We start from the raw sequence: 21,577 nt of genomic DNA on the forward strand, positions 1-21,577 counted from the left end.
TCAAAATCCACTCTCCATCTTGAGCTGCCTACAGCACACCTCCTTCTTTGCTGTCAAATAATATTTCAATCCCAATTTCCCTGTATCTCCGCTTTTTCCCCAAACTGGCTTGTCTTCTCGACTTTTCAGTGTCTATTAGCGGTACTAATATTCTCCTACTTTCTAAGCTCAGATACTTGGGATGCAAAGTACTTTTCACTTCTACTCTCCAACTTTCAATCAATTCTGTAGCCTGCCAATGATTCTCTACAGTGCTTCTAAATTTAATCCTTTCTCTTTGCCAGGGACTCTTCCCCTCATACCTAAACTACTACAGCAGTGCTGGCTGGTCTCTGTGCCTCCAGCTACCCTGTACTCACTGATTAGTTCTCCAAGGATCCCACTGTCAGAAGATCACAGTGACTTCCTACAGTGACTTCCTATTGACAACTGAATCAAAACAAACTCTTTACTGTAATGTTTAAAGCCTTCAATGCCCTCAATGACCTGTCATATTTCTCTCTATTCCTTAAAATAGCCCCTTCTCAACCCCTGCCAGCCACAGAAGTTCTTTTAAAAAAAAAAAACTACCTCTCGCCCAGGCGTAGTGGCTCACTCCTATAATCCCAGCACTTTGGGAGGCCAAGGTGAGCAGATTACTTGAGGCCAGGAGTTCGAGACCACCCTGACCAACATGGCGAAACCCCGTCTCTATTAAAAATACAAAAATTAGCCCAGCTACTATTACTAATACAAAATTAGTAATCCCAGCTACTCGGGAGGCTGAGGCAGGAGAATCAGCTGAACACGGTGGGCGGAGGTTGCAGTGAGCTGAGAAGATTGTGTGACCACACTCCAGCCCGGGCAATGGAGCAAGACTCCATTTCAAAAAAAAACCCTACCTCTCATGTATCTACTTCCTTTGGACCCCTCTCCACTAACCTTGTTACTAAGCTCACAACTCCCTTTATTTCATTCATTTGTCCAGTTTTTTTTTTTTTTTTTTTGAGACAGAGTCTCGCTCTGTCACCTGGGCTGGAGTGCAGTGGCACTATCTCGGCTCACTGTAACCTCCGCCTTCCCAGATTCGTGCCATTCTCCTGCCTCAGCCTCCTGAATAGTTAGGACTACAGGCGCCCGCCACCACGCCCAGCTAATTTTTTTTTTTGTATTTTTAATAGAGATGTGGTTTCACCATGTTAGCCAGGATGGTCTTGATCTCCTGACCTTGTGATCCACCCGCCTTGGCCTCCCAAAGTGCTGGGATTACAAGCATGAGCCACCACACCCAGCCGTTTGTCCAGTTTTAAGTAAATTTTTACTTGAGTAAATTTATTTAAATTTACTTATTATGTGCCAGATTCTAAGCCAGATACAGAGAACACAAACAGACCCACAGTTCTTGTCTGGTCCTTCATGAAAATTTCCTGAGTAAAACAGCCACCAAATGACCCTTTTAAAACACACATCATTTCTCTAAAGCTTTGAACTATACACGTTATTTTTTTTTTTTTTGAGATAAGGTCTCGCTCTATCACCCAGGCTGGAGGGCCATAGCACAATCACAGCTCACTGCAGCCTCGACCTCCTGGGCGCAAACAATCCTCCTGCCTCAGCCCGCCAAGTAGCTGGGATCACGGCGCACGCCACCATGCCTGGCTAATTTTTGTATTTTTTGTAGAAGTGGAGTTTTGCCACGTTGTCCAGGCTGGTCTCAAACTCCTGGGCTCAAGCAACCTGCGCACCTTGGCCTCCCAAAGTGCTGGGATTACAGGCATAAGCCACTGCGCCCAGCCTGAACTACACACATTCTTATCTGCTTAGATGCTGACTTACAATTGTTCTCTAGTTGGCCGGGTGCAGTGGCTCACACTTGTAATCCCAGCACTTCGAGAGGCCGAGGCGGGTAGATCATGAGGTCAAGAGATTGAGACCATCCTGGCCAACATGGTGAAATCCTGTCTCTACTAAAAATAAGAAAAATGAGGGTGTGGTGGCGGGTGCCTGTAGTCCCAGCTACCCTGGAGGCTGAGGCAGGAGAATCACTTGAACCCAGGAGGTAGAGGTTGCAGTGAGCCAAGATTGAGTCACTGCACTGCAGCCTGGTGACAGAGTGAGACTCCATCACAAAAAAAAAAAAAAAAAAAAATTGTTCTCTAGTTGCTCCGTGTCTTATCTACAGCTTAAAATTATCTTGAAAGTAGAACCAATATCTTCTATTTATTTGGTGTAGCCACAAAACCTAGTACAGTAATAGGCAACTTGTAGGTATTAAAGAAACATTTGTTGAATTGATAAATCAGATACTAAGTTAATGAAATGATTATTAAATGGGTCACAGAGCTTATTAAAAATTTGATTAAAAGTTATGACCCCTCTCCCAGGAAAAGTAAACCTATGAACCAATAGCCAAATTCTGCATCGTTTGGGGAAGGAAAAAAAGTCACTGAATTCCTGAAACCTATCATGGTCCCCTCACAATGACTTAGTTCAAAAGACCCTAAAACCAATAATTTGGGATGCTGGGTTTTTTGTTTTCCTTTATAATATTCAATCAATAACATATGTCATATTTTAAAAACTTTTAGCCAGGATGGGCATGGTAGCTCACACCTGTAATTCCAGTGTTTTGGGAGGCCAAGGCAGGAAGATCACTCAAGGCCAGGAGTTTAAGACTAATGTGGGCAACAGACCCTGTCTCTACAAAAAATAAAAATTGGCACATGCCTAATGAGCTAATTAGTTCCCTGGGAGGCTGAAACATAAGGATTACTTGAGCTCAGGAGTTTGAGGTTACACTAAGCTATAATTGTGCCACTGCACTCCAGCGTGAGTGACAGAACAAGACCCTGTCTCTTAAAAAAAAAAAGCTCTCAGTCAATAAGCAAATATCAAAATTTGAGATTTTATATATATATATATATATATATATCCTTTGAGCACAGTATTTTCATTTATCTGGCAAAAATACTAGCACAAGTGCAAAAATATGCATACAAAGTAACCCTACTGGCCAGGCGCAGGAGCTCACACATGTAATCTCAACACTTTGGGAGGCCAAGGTGGGTGGGTAACTTGAGGTCAGGAGTTTGAGACCAGTATGACCAACATAGTAAAACCCCGTCTCTACTACAAATACAAAAATTAGCCGGGCATGGTGGCGCATGCCTGTAATCCCAGCTACTTGGGAGGTTGGGGCAGGAGAATCACTTGAACCTAGGAGGTAGAGGTTGCAATGAGCTGAGATTGTGCCACTGAAGTCCAGCCTGGGCAACAGAGCCCAACTCTGTCTTTAAAAAAACAAAACAAGACAAAAAAATACTACAAAGTAACCCTACTAAACTATGTACTTAAAAATGGTGTAGATGGTAAATAGCATGTGTATTTCACAATTTTTTTTTTGTTTTTTTGAGACGCAGTCTCGCTGTGTTGTCCAGGTTGGAGTGCAGTGGCGCGATCTTGGCTCACCGCAATCTCCGCCCCCCAGATTCAAGCGACTTTCATGCTTCAGCCTCCCGAGTAGCTGGGATTACAGGTGCCTGCCACCATGCCCAGCTAATTTTTGTATTTTTAGTAGAGACAGGGTTTCACCATGTTGGCCAGGCTGGCCTTGAACTCCTGACCTCAAGTGATCTGCCCACTTCAACCTCCCAAAATGCTGGTATTACAGGCATGAGTCACCATGCCCAGCCCGTATTTTACAATTTTTTAAAAAGTTACACATATAAGGATGTTCACTAAAGCACTCCCTGTAATGATTTTTAAAAAATGGAAATTACCTAAATGATGAATAGGAATCTGGTTATATAAATTGTGGACTACTCTGAAGCCAATAAAAACAAGAAAGGAAATTTAGATGTGCTGTCATGAGAAGACAATCTAACACAAAGTGGGAAAAACAAGTTGCAGAATATGCAAAAAAGTAAAAAGGGTATGTAAAAATATTCTGATTTTATTTATAAAAAATGTTTCCATATGAGAGCATGAGAGTGGATTTACCTATGTAGAGATAAACATCTGGAAAGACACATACCAAATGTTAATAGTGGACACCTGTGGGGACAAGACTCATAAGGGATTTTCTACTTTTATACTGACTATTTTTTTAAAAACAAGAAACAGGTACTACTCTCATAATTTAACCAACACCATCTCACTTCCCCCCAGACATTCAGCCAGAAGATAACTAATTTTATGTCTCCCTTTTAAATTCTGGCCTTTTTCTGACGGAGTAATATAAGGCCATCCCCCTGCTGGGAACCCATTTCCCTGAGAGTCAGATGTTTCTGGAAGCTAATGCTGGACACAACAAAGGTTGCTACTAATACAGCAAGCTCTCCATGCCCTGTACCAGTGAACAAAAATTAAGACCATTCTCACAAACCTTCCTAAAATAGTCCTTTCTGTTTTGCTCTCTCCCCTGCTTGGGTATATCATACAGGGTGATAGCAGTTCCTTCAGGAAAAAAAGTATCCAACCCTATCTTCAGAGGACCTTGAAAATACACAGAGTGCACTCCAGGCTAGCTACAAGTCTTGGCCAAGCTTTTCCTGCAAATGACTCAAGAAATTGCTTTTAAATACCTCAGAAAGAGGCCGGGCATGGTGGCTCACACCTGTAATCCCAGCACTTTGGGAGGCCGGGGCAGGTGGATCATCTGAGGTCAGGAGTTCGAGACCAGCCTGGCCAACACGGTGAAACCCCGTCTCTACTGAAAATACAAAAATTCGCTGGGTGTGGTGGTCAGCGCCTGTAATCCCAGCTACTCGGAAGTCTGAGGCAGGAGAAGCGTTTGAACCCGAGAAGTGGAGGTTGCAGTGAGCTGAGATTGCGCCACTGCACTCCAGCCTGGGCGACAAAGCTAGATTCCGTCTCAAAAAAAAAAAAAAAAAGAAAGAGAGAACATTTAGATGAGATGGGAAACAGTTATTGCTTTCCTAGTGGAGAGAGGAGAAAGGAAGAAGGGCTTTTCTTACCTGTCCAGAGAGCGGCCAGAGAACTCCTGGCTCTGGGCCACTGGGGAAAGGTAAAGATCCATGTTTTCCTCCCCAAGTGTGCATGGAGATGATGCTGGCAGATAAACAGCTGTCCAGAGGTGCAGGGCCCGGACATGACAAACAGGATGCAGGACCTAGAGAAGCAGCCCAATACTAGTGCTTTGTCAAGAGTCCCTGGTCCCTTTTCTTTCCCTAAGCCCTTGACTCTACATTTTCCCTACTGATTCAGCTCCTTCTCCCTATAGGTTTCTAAATAGCACCTATAGGGAAAGGGCTGAGACTCACCATGTCTGAGCTGGGTGTGTAGAGGAAGTTATGAAAGTTTTTATTGCCAGCTCGCAGGAGCGCCCATACAGAGCAGGTCCGCTTGTAGATGTTGCGCTTCTCCCGCTCACAGGGGTTGTTGGCCAGGAAGGTGCCATAGAGGCAGGAGTATGTGTGTTGCACCAGTTTTACCTAGAAGGCAGAGAGAGCTTGCACCTGGGGGCCTCGGGCTGTCATTCCCCATCCCTCTTGTTTAGGGTTTAGGACTTACCAGGAATGCTTCATTAAATTCAAACAGGCAGGGGAACTGCTTAAGCAACTGATGAACAGAATCAAGCCACTGGAGGAACACAGGGCATTGTTCGTTTTGGTCTTCCACATTCTCTTGGTGGCCACAGCGATCTCCAAACTTGTGCCCAAAATCCAGCCAGTCAGACTCCACTAACACTTGGAAGCCCTGCAAAAAAAGAAACTATTCAAACATAGGGCCTCTCTGGAAATGCTGATGTGCTGCTCTCCCGGGAACTGCCCAAAGCAGGGAGCTGGCAGCTTCAAAGAAAAATAGGACTGGACCTAGAAGAGGACTAAAAGCCACCAATTTTCCAAAGCTTTGGGAGTTGAAAAAAAAGGAAAAAAAAAAAGCCACCAATGTCCTCTACTGAAAGATCCCCAGGACAGATCCAGAGGGCTCAACACCTTCCCTCCTCCCACATTCCCTCTGGTCTTCCCACCCAATTCCTCTCAATACCTCCAACGTCCTGTAATATGGGTCCAGTAATATTTTGGCCAGGGCTACGATCTGCGGTGTGCGGTCCCAGCCATCGGAGCAGTGTACCAGCACAGGCCGGCCTTCCCGGTCTACTGTATTTGCCACCAGCACAGCTGCTTTTAGCATCACCGACAAGTGCTGCAGCCATTTGGTACTCTCCAATGCTGACAACCAGCTACACAAGAGCAGAAATCAAGTCGGTCACAAAGGGAGCTGAGGCCACAACAGTCTCTCCTCCATCCACAGCCAGCCCCACCCAACAAAGTCCCCAGTGAGAACTGAAACAAAGAGGTACAACCCGGGGCCTTTTGGACAAGAGGTATCTAGCAGGAAGGTAGGAAAGACAGGACCTGCAGCAGATAAGAGCTTCTGAGGCTCAAAAGAGGAACTGGGAAGCATCACATGCGCACTCAGCCATTTTCTCTCCCCAGTTCTCTGGGTTCTTTGAGTAGAACAACTGATCCAAACGAAAGGAATTCAATGTCCTGTGACCACGCCAAAGTGTTGGCTGAGAAGTGGAAGGGTTCTTGGAACTAGCCCATGGCACCCAACTCCACCCAGGCCCTCAGGTCTCCTGCTCTCCGAACTTCTCATCTCCCCATCTAATCTTCCAAGAATAAGAGGTACTGGGTAAGGAATGAGACTGTAAGGAATCCGAGTAGGGAACACCTACTTGCTAGGATCCGGCATCTGGCTACACACAGCCCGGAGGTACTGAAAGCTGTTCCGGATGGCATGGATGTTGGCCATTCCCATGAACACGACCTCACAGTTGGGATAGTACTCTGTAGACATGACAGGAGAGTGGGACGTAAAAGCACGTCCTAGGCTGGGCGCGGTGGCTCACGCCTGTAATCCCAACACTTTGGGAGGCCAAAGCAGGTGGATCACCTGAGGTCAGGAGTTCGAGAATAGCCTGACTAACACAGTGAAACCCCGTCTCTACTAAAAATACAAAAATGAGCTGGGCATAGTGGCGGGCACCTGTAATCCCAGCTACTTGGGAGGCTGAGGCAGGAGAATTGCTTGAACCTGGGAGACAGAGGTTACAGTGAGCCGAGATCGCGCCACTACACTCCAGCCTGGGTGACAGAGCGAGACTCTGTCTCAAAAAAAAAAAAAAGCACGTCCTGGAAACAGGCATCCAGGACAAGAGTGGTCCCTGGTGGACAAAGCTTCCCTGGCCGGGCAGAGCACTCCAGCATGGGAACTAAATACAGTTTTGAAATCTGAATCACACTTGTATCTCTAGAGACTCAGGTGCCATATACTAATAATAGTAACAGTAATGACAGATGACAGTAGTACTTAGAAAGACAATATATACTAAATTCTCAATAAATAGTAGCTGCTCTGCAGCAATACTTTTATATATACAACTTCTTTTTCTTTTTTGAGACAGGGTCTCATGGTCACTCAGGCTACAGTGCAGTGGCATGATATCAGCTCACTGCAACCTCTGCCTCTTCAAGAGATTCTCATGCTTTAGTCACCTGAGTGGCTGCGATGGGACCACAGGAGTGCACCACCATGCCCAGCTAATGGTTTGTATTTTTGATAGAGGCGGGGTTTCGCCATGTTGCCCAGGCTGGTCTCGAACTCCTGAGCTCAAGTCATCCGCCTGCCTCTGCCTCCCAAAGTGCTAGAATTACAGGTGTGAGCCACTGGGCACAGCCTACATAGGCAACTTCTAACCATCCCAACAATTTTGCAAAGTTTGTAACACCCCCTTCTTGTAAAATTGAAAATAAAGCTTGGACAGATTAGGCTACTTCAGCATAGTCATAGCCATAGCTAGTAGGGAGCAAAGTTGTGATTCCAAGCCAGGTTTGTTTGGGCTCTTTCCACTATACAAACGGCCGCCAACCCCCTCCTCACCAAAGCCACCCACAGCACAGGCTGGCTACAGACACCAGGATAAGAGCAATACCTTCGCATTCACAGCCTCCACCCTTGGCCCGGTTGGCCACTGCTGCTGTGTAGGATCGTGCATCCAGGATCAGCAGCTTCTGGGGGGCTGCTGTGCTCTCCACTCCAGAGCACGCAGTCAGAGAGGAATCTAAACACACAGCAGCAAGGAGCCCCTGAGTCAGCCAGCCACCCAGCCTCCTGCTGGCCCTCTGGCACTCCCTCTCAGAAGGCAGAACATGCAACTACACACCCCTCACACTCCACAGCTTCTGACAAGGCAGGGACCCCGGCACCCTGTGTGTGGTCATCTTCCCAGACTCTCACTGAGGACTCCCTGGGAGCCAGTCAAGTCAAGGAGGGGGCCTGCTCCCTGGGGGGTTAGCATCATCCACACCTTACCAAAGTCTGCATCACATGCCTCGCTGGTATCATTATTCCCGGTGCTGAGGGAGCCCCCAGTGGCCCTTGTCCCCGGGTCCAGGGCACAGGCTTTAGCGATGGACGTGACCAGATACTCATCATCAGCATTGCGCCAGCCCCACCAGCTGATCTCTGGCTGGCTGCAGCGGGCAATGGCAGCCCCATTGCGCAAGTGTCTGACAAAACAGAAGAAACCGTAATGCCCTTGGCATTCAAAGCCTCCAGAGGCCTACCTCAGGGGGTTAGACCAAAGTCTCTAGAGCCAGCAGGGGCTACCCACTCATCCAGGCCATAACAGCAACCAAAAGCCCCAGCATCTCTAGCAGGCTTCACAGTTTACAAAGCACCATCACACATATTTTCTCAAAAGGGCTCTATACGCCCAAGGTGACCTTGACTCATCAAATATGCACAGCAACTGCTCCAGGTACAGACACCCAGCAGGAGAACAAGGCCTGGCTGAGCCAAGAACAGGAGCAATTCCAAACTTCAGGGTTACTTCCTGTCTCACTCTATTTTAGCTACAATATTCTAGTGCAGAGATCAGCAAATATTTTCAGTAAAAAGTCAGACAACAAATTTTTGGTCTTATGGGTCACAACCAGTTTCTGTCATGTATTATTTCTTCTTTGCTTTTTTAAAAATAGCCCTTTAAAAATGTAAAAACCATTCACAGCTTACAAGCCGTTTTTATATAACAGACTATAAGCCAGATTTTGTCTGCAGGCCAGTTTGCCAACCCGTGTACCAATGTTTACACACACACACACACACACACACACACACACACACACTCTCTCTCTCTCTCTCTCTAAAAAAGGGGGGGAATGAATAAACTCCCTAATAGCCTTATTCTTAGGAGAAAAAACTAAGATAGTTTTTGTTTTAAAATTATTTCATACTTCCCCATAGTGTCAATTCCCAGTCAATCAGGTTACCCAAAACCTCCAATACTGACTCTTTCCTTGTTACGTAAGAAATGGCCTCCCTACTTCCCGGCCCCACTGCCTCACCTATACACAACCACCGGGATCCGCTTCCAGGAGCGGAAGGAAGCCACATTCTCCAGCTCTTTGTCAGTGATCCACACAGGAACCAGCAGCTTCTGGGGGTAACTGGGGCACAATCTGAGAAGAGACCAGGTGGGGGTCACCGCACTGGGTCTAAAACATGTGACGACAGGATCCCTGGGGATGGCTTTGTGGGAAGAGAAACCAGAAGCCTTCCTCCCTCACAGACTCAGAAGCTGTGCCCACCACGCTTTGTCCAAACACGGAAGCCATTTGGTGTGGAAGGAGTTTTGGTCCCCAACCCTCTCACTTGTAGTTGCTGTTGATGTGTGAGACTCTCCAGACGTTCTGCAGGTCAAAGCCCATCCTTGCAAGCTCCGCCTCCTGCCGACAACGTATGTGCTCACCTGCAACAGAGCCCCCACGATGGTTAGCTTCCCAGAGCACCAATGTGCAGGAGTGGAGGAGGGATGAGAACCAAGGGGTAAGAAGCAGCCTCCCAAAGAAAATAGACTGGCCTCACCTGGCTGACATAGGTGAGTGTGCTGGTCCTCCTCAGTCAGCCCCAGGCACCAGGCGTGGTAGGCAAAGGCAAAGAGGTCCTCAGGCTTGGCAGGTCTTGCTGTGGCTCGGCTTAGCCGTGAGAGCCACTCTTGGCACTGCTTGAAAGTGGAGAAGTGACACCTGCCAGGCAAGAAGCCACAGGCCTGGGTAAGGCAAAGTGCAGTTGTGCCATGGAGCTATCAGGGTCAAAAACACAGCCACAGGAAGGCTGTGAAGAGAGGCTGCAAAGCAAGAGGTAAAGCAGTGGAGACCTGGGGTGGGGGAACGAGGGACACTGGCCAACACCCAACAGAAGTTGTCTCTTGTGATAAGTCTCTTCCCAGGAACTCCTGTGTTTGAAGCATACTTATCCTCTCGAATGGGGCCCTACTGTTTCCTGTGTCAAATCTAAATGCTACCACGTGGCCCTGAAAGTCTGCACTCCTTGTCCCTACCCTAACGGACCAGTGTTATCTCCCATGACTCCCTAATTCAAACCTTCTGCTTCAGGCGGGAAGTCCTGCTCACATCCTTCCCATCCCCTTGGTTTATCTTCTGCTTGATAATGTCTCCTCTCTGCCTAGCCACATCCTACTGATGCTTTGAAGATAGTTTCGATCTCACCTCTTCCTTGAAGCCTTCCCAGCCTACTCTAATCCAGAAACTCCTTCCTCTCTTGATTCTTAATGTGCTTGGAATATATATATATACACACATATACACACACTTTTTTTTTTTTTTTTGAGAGAGGGTCTTGCTCTTGCTCTGTCACCCAGGCTGGAGTGTAGTGGCGCAATCACAGCTCCCTGCAGCCTCGACCTCCTGGGCTCAGGCAATCCTCCCAACTCAGTCCCCTGAGTAGTTGAGACCATAATTGTGCAATAACTTTTTAAATTCTTCGTAGGGACAGGGTCTCTCTATGTTGCCCAAACTGATCTTGAACTCCTGGGCTCAAGCGATCCTCCTGCCTCGGCCTCTGAAAGTACTGGGATTACAGGTATGTGCCACCGTGCCTGGCCTGCTTGGAGTACTAAGCACCACATTTCCCCATAGCATTGCCACATGTTAGGTCTTCTTCCAGCAGCTAGAGTTTAGCCTCCTTGAAGGAAAGAGCAGTGTGAATGTTCCTCTGAATGCCCCACAGACCTGAGCACATGGTAAGCTCTAAAGTGGGTATCCTTTTAATAAACCTTGGAGTCATCCCAGATTCCTCTTTCTTTCATTTCAAATCTGTCAGCAAATCTTGTCATCTCCACCTTCAAAATACACCCAGAATCTGACTGCTTCTCACCGCTTTGGCTGCTACCGCTTCAGACAGGCTGCCATGATCTCTCATCTGGGCAACTGCAATAGCTTCCTAACTAGCCTCCCAGTTTTTGCTTTTGCTCTTGCCCCCATTCTTTCATCTAGTCTCAATAGAGCAGCCAGCGTGATTCTATGAAACATTAATCAGATCACATCATGCCTTTGCTCAAAATCCTCCAGTGCTTTCTGAGTTCCCTCAAAGTAAAAGCCAGTCTTCATGACAAAATGTCTGACACCTCGCTTTGTTCTCAGATCTTGTAACCCACTACTCTCACCCACAGGCACTCTACTCCAACCACACCAGCCTCCCTGCCAGTCTTCCAATATGCAGGCACACACCCACCTCAGGGCCTTTGCACTTGCCAATCTCTCTCTCTGGCACACTCTTCCCCCAAATACCCACATGGCCACTTTCTTCAAGTCTTTTTTTTTTCTTTTTTTTTGAGACGGAGTCTCACTGTGTCGCCCAGGCTGGAGTGCAGTGGCGCGATCTTGGCTCACTGCAAGCTCCGCCTCCCGGGTTCCAGCCATTCTCCCGCCTCAGCCTCCGAGTAGCTGGGACTACAGGCGCCCGCCACCGCGCCCAGCTAGTTTTTTGTATTTTTAGTAGAGACGGGGTTTCACCGTGTTAGCCAGGAGGGTCTCGATCTCCTGACCTCGTGATCCGCCCGCCTCGGCCTCCCAAAGTGCTGGGATTACAGGCTTGAGCCACCACGCCCGGCCAAAGTCTTGACTCAACTGCCACCTTTTTGGTGCAGCTTCTCTGATCACTTTCGTTTTGTTTTTTTGAGACAGGGTCTCACTCTGTCACCCAGGCCGGAGTGCAGTACTGTCATCACAGTTCACTGCACCCTCAACTTCTCAGGCTCAAGAAGTCCTCCCATCTCAGCCTCTTGAGTAGCTGGGACTTCAGGCACACATCACCACACCTGGCTAATTTTTTATATTTTTAGTAGAGATGGGGTCTCACCATGTTGCCCAGGCTGATCTTGAACTCCTAAGCTGAAGCAATCTTCCCACGCATCACCACACCTGGCTAATTTTTTATATTTTTAGTAGAGATGGGGTCTTGCCATGTTGCCCAGGCTGATCTTGAACTCCTAAGCTGAAGCGATCTTTCCACCTTGGTCACCCGAAGTACTGGGATTACAGGCGTGAACCACCGCGCCCAGCCTAATTGTTTTACAATCTTCACCCTCATAGCACTCCGTATTCCCTGTCACTGCTTTATTTTTTTCCTTTACATTTACTATCATTTCACAAATTTTACTTATTACTTACGGTTGGTATCGCTTCATTGGGATGTAAGCTCTCTGAGAAGGGAAAATTTTGTCTATTTGTTCCCTGCTATATCCCCAGGGCTTAAAATAGTCTGGCATTGAGTAGGGTACTCAATACATGTATATCAAACGAATAAATAAATAAACCAACAATAATGTGAGTGCTCTGTGCCAGATATTGTCCTCGGTGCTTTCATACACATACACATTATCTCACTTAATCCTTACGATGACTCCATGAACTAAGCATTACCCCCATTTTTTCAGGTCAAGATACTATGGGTCAGTACACTGACCTCCCAACCCAGAACATGGTCTTCACCTTTTCCTCCAACTGGGGAAAGTGAGGCAGGATCTTTCCTCTCTTGCACCAGAGAAACCCTGCAGCACAGAGATCTGGACAAAACTAGGGCCAGGGGACCTGAGTGAGGCCCCGTTGTTCTCACCTCACCACTTTGGAGTCCTTGCAGGAAATGTGCAACTGGAACATATCACGGCTCTCCACACTGTCAATCATCCGGAGGGGGACCTTTAGAGGAAGGGCAAACTGAAGCTCAGACTCCCCACTGGGTATCACTCCTTACCCTCACCCTAGCCTAGGCACTGATGTATCAATAGCAGGAAGGAAACCAACATTTACTGAGGGTCTGTTAAGCACCTGGTAACTGTACGGAGTCCTCTGCATATGTGATCCCAATTAATGATCCCAATAACCCTGCACGGCAGGTGTTTTCAGCCCATATTATTGAGGAGAAAAATCAAGCCTCAGTTAGGTGACTTGACCAAGGTCACCCAGCTGGTCAGTGGCAACACAGGAAAAGTGCCCAGGTTTGTCTGACTCCAAAGCCTGTGTTCTTCCAACAATGCCACTGTGCTCCTTAGAAGGGCCAGTAATAGAATAATGGAAAGAGAGAAAAGGAGAAAGGAGAATGAGCCAGAAACAGAGCTATAGCTAGGAAAATGAGACAGGAAAACATGAGGTCAGAGAGAAAGAGAAGGGATCCCCAAGTTTTTTTTTTTTTTTTTTTTTGAGATGTAGTTTCACTCTGTCACTCAAGCTGGATAGCAGTGGCACAATCTCGGTTCACTGCAACCTCCACCTCCCGGTTCAAGAGATTCCCGCACCTCAGCCTCCCGAGTAGGTGGGATTACAGGTGCGTACCACCAAGTTCGGCTAATTTTTGTATTGTTAGTAGAAACAGAGTTTCACCATGTTGGCCAGGCTGGTCTCAAACTCCTGACCTCAAGTGATCTGCCCACCTTGGCCTCCCAAAGTGCTGGGATTACAGGCGTGAACCACTGTGCCCGGCCTCCAACTTTTTTAACGACATGATCAAGGAGAGCTTTGGAACAATCCCACCTTGTTCCACCAGGCTAGAACCTCATAGGGATTCTAGCTTAGGGGTAGAAGAACAATAGAGAAACTCACGTTGATGACAGAGTCCTTGAATTTGATATGCAGCCGGTAGTTAGAGATGGCAATGAGGGCATCGGCTGCCCGGCCCAGGAACTCTACTCCCTCACCCTGTAGCACTGTGAAGGGGACCTGTCAAGGGGCAGAGAAACCTTCAGTCCAGAAGTGAGTGACCACCTTATCTTCCTCTACAGCCCCTGATCTGTGGGATCCCCTCTGGAAAAGGCGGACCAAGGCAGGAGAGGAGAGTTCTCTCCACAGTAACAGCACCAGGCAACAGCTGTACAGGAAAGCTCCCTTCCTTTCCCTGGGGTCAAAGGCTCCAGGATACACAGACAAACCCTCCTCCTCCAGAGACCAGGGAACAGGAAGCCAGAGCTCTGGTACCAGATCCCCTTGAGGATTTTTGGGAGAAGGGAGGGTGTTTTTTAACTGGGCAGGGAGCCGCATCTATCCTGGCCCCCAAATCCTCCTTACCTGAAGATTCTCCTCCTCCTTCACTAGTTCCTTGGGGGGGAACAGATCCTTGGCTTGGATGTACTCCAGGCTGGGGGGCCCCTCCTCACCCTGTAGGAAGGCCACAGTTCTAAGTCACCAAGCTCCACTTAGCCCATCAGGCTCATTCTGCTTCCCTCCCCACCAAGAAATCCACAGATAACCACAAACACACCTCTAAAGGTTCTGGTCACCAGAGAAGGGAAAAGAGATCTGACTTGACTGGACACAGGGAAGGGTGAAATGGAGAGAGTATCAGCCTATTAAGCCTAAGGAAAGAGTGAGGCCCCAGGAGGAATTGGGAATCTGTACTCTTCAAAGAGAGACTGTCCTATAGAACCAATATTTCAAAAATGGAGGAGAGAAAACTAAAGAAAAGAAAGACTATCTTCCTTAGACTCGTGTAAGGGTAAGGCAGGAGTGGGGATGGGAAAGTGCTGTCCTGAGGAAAAGGAGACAGGTGTGGCCGCTGGTTTTAGAGAGGAGGGAAATTAGGCGCCTACAGCCACTGAAGCTTCAATCTGGCGGGTGAAGGAGACAAAGAGGAGTGGGTGGGGGGATTCAGTCCCACGCCTCTAGAGGGCCTTCACCGATGCTTTCAAAAGGAAGACGTGTTTGGGAGCTGGGCTTATCTTCTTGTTAGACCCACACTGCTGACAAGCCCCCATTACCTGCCAAGTAACCTGCCCTGCCTGCTAATCAGAGGGGAATTCCTGAGGAATACCCACAGCAAGCAGAAGGAACTCCCCTCCCAACCACCAGGGAGGGGACCTGAGGGGATCCACGCGCCTGGGAGGAGCCAGGAGACCCAAGGACAGCCCGGAGAGAGAGAGAGGAGGCCTGGCAGACACCCACGGGGAAGGTGGGGGTGGGGGACAGCTGAGAGGACAGATGGGGGAAGCTGGGAAGGAGCATCAACCAGAGCGGGAGGAGGGGAGGACCGGGAATGATGCAGAGGTACGGAACCCTGCAGAGACAGGGAAGATGGAGAAGAGAGGCTGTCTGGGGGACAGTCAAGGAGAAAAGGCTGGCATGTCAGGTGAGGGATGGAGTGGTGGAAGAGGGAAGGGACTGGAGCCCCGAGCCAGCTCACAGACATCCCGTGCTCCCCGACCAGCCCCCTAACATCTCATTCAGCCTACTAGCCACATCCCACATCCCCAAGCAAGGATTCAGCGGGTGGGACCAAGATGGAGAGGCGGAGGTAAAGAGATGTACCCCTGCAGGGCGGGGCCTAGAGATCTGCAGTCAAGGGCAGCGGCTGCGGGGCCAGGATGGACCAAAGAATTTCCATTCCTGGCCTTCGACCATCTCCGGCACCCAAAGATAGAAGCATGTCCAAGAAATAAACGGGTTAACCCACCTTCCCCGCCCCAAACGTTCGGGACCGGGCCAGGGGCCTCGGGAAGGGGGATGGGCTGAAATCGAAGGCTGACCCTGGGCGGGGCTGCGGGTGCCTCCTAGGCCCCCAAAGGCAGGGTGGGCACTTACGAAGCAGCTAAGCATGGAGCAGGAGACGCGGGCGGTCAGGCTCATGGTCGCGGGCGGTCTGGGCGAGCGCACATGTCCCCGGAGCCGCTGCGCTGCCCGCCAGCCCCGGGCGCCGGCCGCATCCCGGCTGCGGGGCTCGCCAGGTGCGGCCGCGGCGGCCAAGAGGCTAGGGCGCTGGTGGCGGGGCCTCCGCGCGGCTGCCGCGCGCTTCTCCCCTCCTCTCCACAATGGAGCGGGCCCAGCTCCGCCCTCCCGCACGAGGGCAGAAGGGAGGGGAGCCAGGCGCCAGGACCGCGGCGGGAAGGCGGAGGCAGGGGCGGGGCGGCTCCGCGGGCCCCGCCCACAAGTCCAGCCTCCTCCCTCCCCGTGGACCCCGGGCCTCGTAGGAGGGCGTACCCTACTCCAGGGACCTTTAGGAGCTTGCAGGAACGTGGGCTACTGGACCGCCCACATCTTCTCATTTCCCTTCTTCCCAGGTGAGCCCCCCTGTGCCCTCTTACAAACCCATCCCCACGCCCTCCCCTCCTAAGCTCCCCCGACGCCTGCTCTGGATCCCAAGGTGGAGCTCACCTACCCGCTACCCATTTGCTTCCTCCTTTCCCTCCAAAACCACTACCCACCATGCCCCTGCCCATCAGGGTCCTTCAATCCTGTGACTTCGTTAAACCCTTCTTTCCCCTTAGAATGGTGCCAGGTTGGACCATTCTTAGAATGGTCATTCCAGGCTCCTGGAAAGGGAAATGAGCTTTTTATCCAACACCCCTACCCAACCCTAGTCCTTCAGCTCCATCTCTCCCTTGTTTCACATTGTGATCCTGCGTAATAAAGTCCTTCTTGGAGCAGAAGGGATTTCTTAGTCTAGGAAAGAGAAGAGCTAGAAGTATGGACCACAGAAGGTATGCAAAAAAATGAAACTTGAAACCCAGGAGCAGTGGAGTAGAGAGTTGGGTAGAGGGCCAAGGAATAAGGAGCAGGAATAAGGGGCTCAAAATGTCACCAAAAGTCACAGAGGGAGCTGACTGGAACCCCAAACTTCCTGCACCTGGTAACTTTCAGACACCAGGGCTTTTGTCTTGTTTGGGGGAGAAGGGAGTAATAAAAGAAAACCTGACATTTTATTAAGCACCTACAATGAACCTGGCAGTTTCTAACATTATCTCACTAAAACCTTTCAACCCCCAAGAAGTAAACCTTATCCTGTCTTACTGGTGAGACTCAAGCTTAGAGAGAAAGTATGTAATTTACCTAAGTGGTGGTGCTAGGATTTGAAATTAGATGAAGCTGACTCTGAAGCCCATGCTCTTTTCAGGGTAGCCCAGAAGAGAAAAAGAGGAGCTATCTGTCAGTGGGGGCCAAACCCAGCAGGCTTTCTGAGAAGAGACTGAACCAATAGTGCATACACCAAATCCACATGTCTATGGAAGGAAGGGAGGGAAGGAGAAAATCCTCTCATCTACTGAATTCTTTAACCTGCCCCTAAGCACAAGGGACACCTAAAAGAAACTGAAGAGATATCACCAGGTTAAAGGCCTGGTCTGGGCCAGGGCCTGCAGCTCTCTAGGCCTTTCCCATCTCACTGCCTCCTCCTAGCTCTCAGGAGTTAAGGGCTTCCCTGGACTTGGGGTGAGAGAAGGGCCGTTACAGTTAATGGAAAATTAATAGGATCATTGTAAACCATCTCTGGTGATATTCTGGGCACCCTGGAAGATGCTATCCTGCTAGATGTTCACTCAGCTGTCACCTGTAGTGGCTTAACAGGAGCACCCTGGAACTGGAGAAGCCCCACAGTTTTGGTGGAGTCACTCCTGATATAGCATCCACAGTATTCAAAGGACCCACCAGAAGTCCAAGGATCTTGAGATAAAGAAGGCCTGGCTTTTCAGACCAGAACACAGAGATTCTACCGGGCACCCAAGAAAAGCAAGAAGAGGGCTGTTATGAAGGGTTAATAGAGCCAGTGGTGGGTAGGGAGTATTAGGAAAGTATGGGGCATAGCACATGCTGAAAATGATTTCTAGAAGCTTCCAGTCCTAGTGCTGTATTCTGGCTGATGTTGTGTAATCTAAAGAAACCCTAATTTATCTCCAGGGCAGATGAACCTGTTTAGGAACTGAACAGGGTAGCCTGGAGCTCAAGGTCTAGGAGAGGTGGGGCAGCTTCACAGAGAAAGACACAAGGATTACAGAAAACACAATGGCCTGAGGAAAGACAGGGTACTCACCATTCTACCGTGGCAAGGATCCTGGCTGCCTGCTTCTCACTGTAAGGAGACAGAGGAACATAAAATTAAAGGGCCCCATTAACACTACCATAGAATCAACAAATGCCACACATCTACCCCGACCTTCTCTACAACTCTTATTCTTCTCCCTCGCAAAGACTCCAGTCTCTCCACAAGTCACCATGCCAGAGAGAGGCAATGGGAGCTACATGGGGAGAAAGCAACAAGTGATCCTGCAGGGCATGAAGTCAGCCACGAAGTTCTGGAGCAGGAATGAGTGTCATCCAAGATTATTCGGCAGAATTCAGGAGTCCTGATTCCCAGACACAGAAGGAGAACACTTCTTTGTGGGGGAGCAGAACTGCCAACTCTGAAGAGACACAGGCTGCCCAACTGGGGCTCATTTTGGGCCCTGAATCTTTGGGTGAAGTGGCAGTAGCGGAAGGTGCATGAGTCCACAGGAATGTTTTGCCAGTTTCTGAGTCTGGGAGTAGTACCCACCTGACCTGTTTACTGGGGGCAGAGTCCAGAGTGGGACAAGAGGGAGGGGACCACAACCTGTGATCAGAGGGCAGCAGGGCTGCACAGGTCCTGCTGAGTGTATTTGACACCAAGTGGGGTGGAGGTTATGGAGAGGAGGCCACACAACAGGGACAGAATCAGGCCAGTCCAGGCCCTGGAGTCAACAGCTGTCCAATGAGCCCAAGTAACAGGGATTTCAGGATGGGGCCGCCTAGGCTCACTTAGCGAGCCAGGCCCAGGTTTCACTGACACTTTCCTTCATGCCTGCTATCCTCGGGCAGTGCAACAGAGCCCTACGGGAGGCTGCGGGGATAAAAGCCTCCATCTGTGGTCCTGCCCACCTCCCTGTTCACAGTATCTCTTCCCTAGGCCATTCTCCCTCATGGGCAAAGCCGCAAGAGACAAGCCAGAGGTGCTGCCTCACCGCCCACTGGCAGCAGCCCCAGGGAACGAAGGGAGGGAAGGAGGGACAAGGATCAGGCCTGGGAGGCCCAGGGTTTTCAGACCTAGGGGATCTGGTCCCGGAGGGCGGGCCAGGTTGGCAGGGGAGCCCAGGTGCCCAGGTTCTAGGGGCGGAGCCTAAAGACTGGGAGGCGGAGCCCCAAATGACAGAAGGCGGGACTCAGGAAAGCCGGTGGGGACCAGGGCGGGGCCGGGCAAGACGCGGTCGTTGCGGTTCCCAGGCTCGCAGTGCAGGGGGCACGGTGACTCACCCAGGCGGTGTCCGCCCGACCCTCTGAGGCCGCACTCTTGCCACTTCCGTCTCCCGCAGCTGCTGAGGCCGCGCAGTCCCGACCCCACCGCGGTGCCCCTCTCCTGAACCAATCATATCCCTAGCCTGTACCCGCCCTGGCCAATGGCCACGCCAAGTCCCACCCTGCCCCCATCACGCAGCCGCCGCCCTCACTCTCGACCCCACTCATTGGTTGACTCAGGCAAACGCCCTCCCAGCCTTTAGCCAATCGGATGCCGGAAGACATGACTATACCTGGAGGAAGGAGGCGCGGCGCCGGAGAGGAGACGCGACCAATGGGAAATCACAGCGCGTCCTTGCGACAGCCAGTAGGAGAGCAGTAAAGAGGGGGCTGCTGGCTACTGCTCTGGGGACCGGAAGTGGAGGCGGCTTGTCGCCTACTGGTAGCGCAATTAGAGGCGGGCATTGTAGGGTACAAGCCTTAAGCCACTTCCGGTGATGGCCCCGCCCTGGAGGTACTTCTCAAACTGATCCCCAGTGGCACCTCAGTTTATCCATTCCCGTTTTGGTTTCGCAGCTTTCATCCGGTCCCAACGCCAGAATAGGAGGAAAACCTGCAGGCTAGGAGAGAAGGGAGGGCTGGGCCTGAGGTTCAGTCTTGGTCATCTCCGACTGGCAGCGCTGGGATTTCCCAGCCTTCGTGTGTCTTGATGGGTTCCTCTAACACTCACTTTGTACGGATAAACGACCCTGCCGTTCTTCACGACCTGCATTGTGCTGCCAGTCCTGACGAACTCTCATCCCAGATATGGGAAACCTGGATCTGAGACTGCTAGCTAGCTGTGGCCTCCTAGTCTGTAAAGGGAAGGGAGACCAGGGCGCTCCCGAGGACCCGGCTTATCGCCCCTCCCTTTCTTTCCCGGGGACCCAGAACAGACCACAAAACGGAGGGTGGCCGCTGGAGGTCGCCGTGGCCCCGCTATACCACCAACCGACAGAAATGGAGAACAGTTGATTCAGATTCAGCTGATATTCTCAGGTCTGGAGTGGGCCTGAGCGCTTTAATACCAAGTCCCGGGGCCAATGGGCCCTTGCCTATCTTTGTTTATAGAACATTGAAACTTCAGTACAGTTGGTAAGTTCCAGGAAGACAGAAACTTTGCACTACTTTAACTCCAGGGTCTAGAACAGCCTGCAACCTAGCAGATGCTGTAATTTTTTAAATTAAATACTGAACTCCTGTAGGGCCGTGATTGTGTTTTTATTCATTCCCAGCACTTACTATAGTGTTTGGTGATTACAATGCCTGCAGCATTTGTTCAAAGCTCTATCACAGGCTTTCTACAGTGTAGAGCTTAGCCTGCCTATCCCTTTTCCCAGATCAGGAGAAATAGAAAGTCAGGAGGTTGCACGCAGTTAATACCTTGTGTTTTCCCAAGGGCGGGTATCATATCCAAAACTGCTTCCGCCGCAGCTGGAATAGGCACAGGCATCAAAATGGGGTCTTTTGGGCCGGGCGCGGTGGCTCACGCCTGTAATCCCAGCACTTTGGGTGGCCGAGGCGGGCGGATTACAAGCTCAGGAGATCGAGGTCATCCTGGCTAACACGGTGAAACCCCGTCTCTGCTAAAAATACAAAAAATTAGCCGGGAGTGGGGCCTTTTGGAGAGTCCTTTAGTATTGGGGATGTGCCCCAAATTTATTTTTCTTTCTTTCTTTCTTTTTTTTTTTTTTGAGACGGAGTCTCGCCCTGCCGCCCAGGCTGGAGTGCAGTGGCGCGATCTCGGCTCTCTGCAAGCTCCGCCCTCCGGGTTCACGCCATTCTCCTGCCTCAGCCTCCCGAGTAGCTGGGACTACAGACGCCCGCCACTAAGCCTGGCTAATTTTTTTGTATATTTAGTAGAGACGGGTTTCACCGTGTTAGCCAGGAGAAGTGCCCCAAATTTCTAATCCGTTAAGCCAGGACTTTGGTAGCCCTAAGGTGTGATGGAGACTCTGGACAGAACCACCTGTTGACCTATCCAGGACCCAAATATGCACCAGAGCCAGGGATATTTCTATTACCAAAGGTACTGTATGTGTGAAAGATGGAGAGAGACCCAGACCCCAGATAATAGAGGCATGATAGATATGATGGTTAAGATGCAGAAGCCAGGCTGGATTCTAAGCAGGGACTTAGAAGGGGAAACGAAGTGGAAAGTTTCCCCACTCTCCCTTCCCTACTAAAAGCCAGAAACCAACATCTTCTCCCATTAGCCTTTC

At 50.0% G+C, this 21,577-nt stretch overlaps 1 protein-coding gene across 3 annotated transcripts in view; it reads right to left on the minus strand.

Annotated features, from left to right (window-relative positions):
* MTMR4 (myotubularin related protein 4) overlaps window positions 1–19,451 on the minus strand; it is a 28,471-nt gene extending 9,020 nt beyond the window's left edge. The window contains exons 1-15 of one of the 3 annotated variants that reach the window (XM_033183659.1): window positions 19,335–19,451; window positions 18,100–18,138; window positions 14,370–14,459; window positions 13,908–14,024; window positions 12,925–13,007; window positions 9,874–10,034; window positions 9,661–9,757; window positions 9,354–9,467; window positions 8,320–8,516; window positions 7,940–8,068; window positions 6,683–6,794; window positions 5,989–6,184; window positions 5,512–5,697; window positions 5,262–5,432; window positions 4,956–5,110 (exon numbers count right to left, since the gene is read on the minus strand). In XM_033183659.1, the coding sequence (XP_033039550.1) occupies window positions 4,956–5,110; window positions 5,262–5,432; window positions 5,512–5,697; window positions 5,989–6,184; window positions 6,683–6,794; window positions 7,940–8,068; window positions 8,320–8,516; window positions 9,354–9,467; window positions 9,661–9,757; window positions 9,874–10,034; window positions 12,925–13,007; window positions 13,908–14,024; window positions 14,370–14,459; window positions 18,100–18,102 (1,811 nt within the window). In that variant the 5' untranslated portion in view covers window positions 18,103–18,138; window positions 19,335–19,451. Of the gene's footprint in view, window positions 1–4,955; window positions 5,111–5,261; window positions 5,433–5,511; window positions 5,698–5,988; window positions 6,185–6,682; window positions 6,795–7,939; window positions 8,069–8,319; window positions 8,517–9,353; window positions 9,468–9,660; window positions 9,758–9,873; window positions 10,035–12,924; window positions 13,008–13,907; window positions 14,025–14,369; window positions 14,460–15,878; window positions 16,149–18,099; window positions 18,139–18,222; window positions 18,569–19,334 lie in introns of those variants that run through there. The other 2 variants (XM_033183660.1, XM_033183658.1) reach the window with 2 other exon arrangements.
* Window positions 19,452–21,577: the final 2,126 nt, after the last annotated feature.

This window comes from Trachypithecus francoisi, unplaced genomic scaffold (genome assembly GCF_009764315.1).
Source record: "Trachypithecus francoisi isolate TF-2019V2 unplaced genomic scaffold, Tfra_2.0 Lachesis_group20, whole genome shotgun sequence".
Taxonomy (NCBI): domain Eukaryota; kingdom Metazoa; phylum Chordata; class Mammalia; order Primates; family Cercopithecidae; genus Trachypithecus; species Trachypithecus francoisi.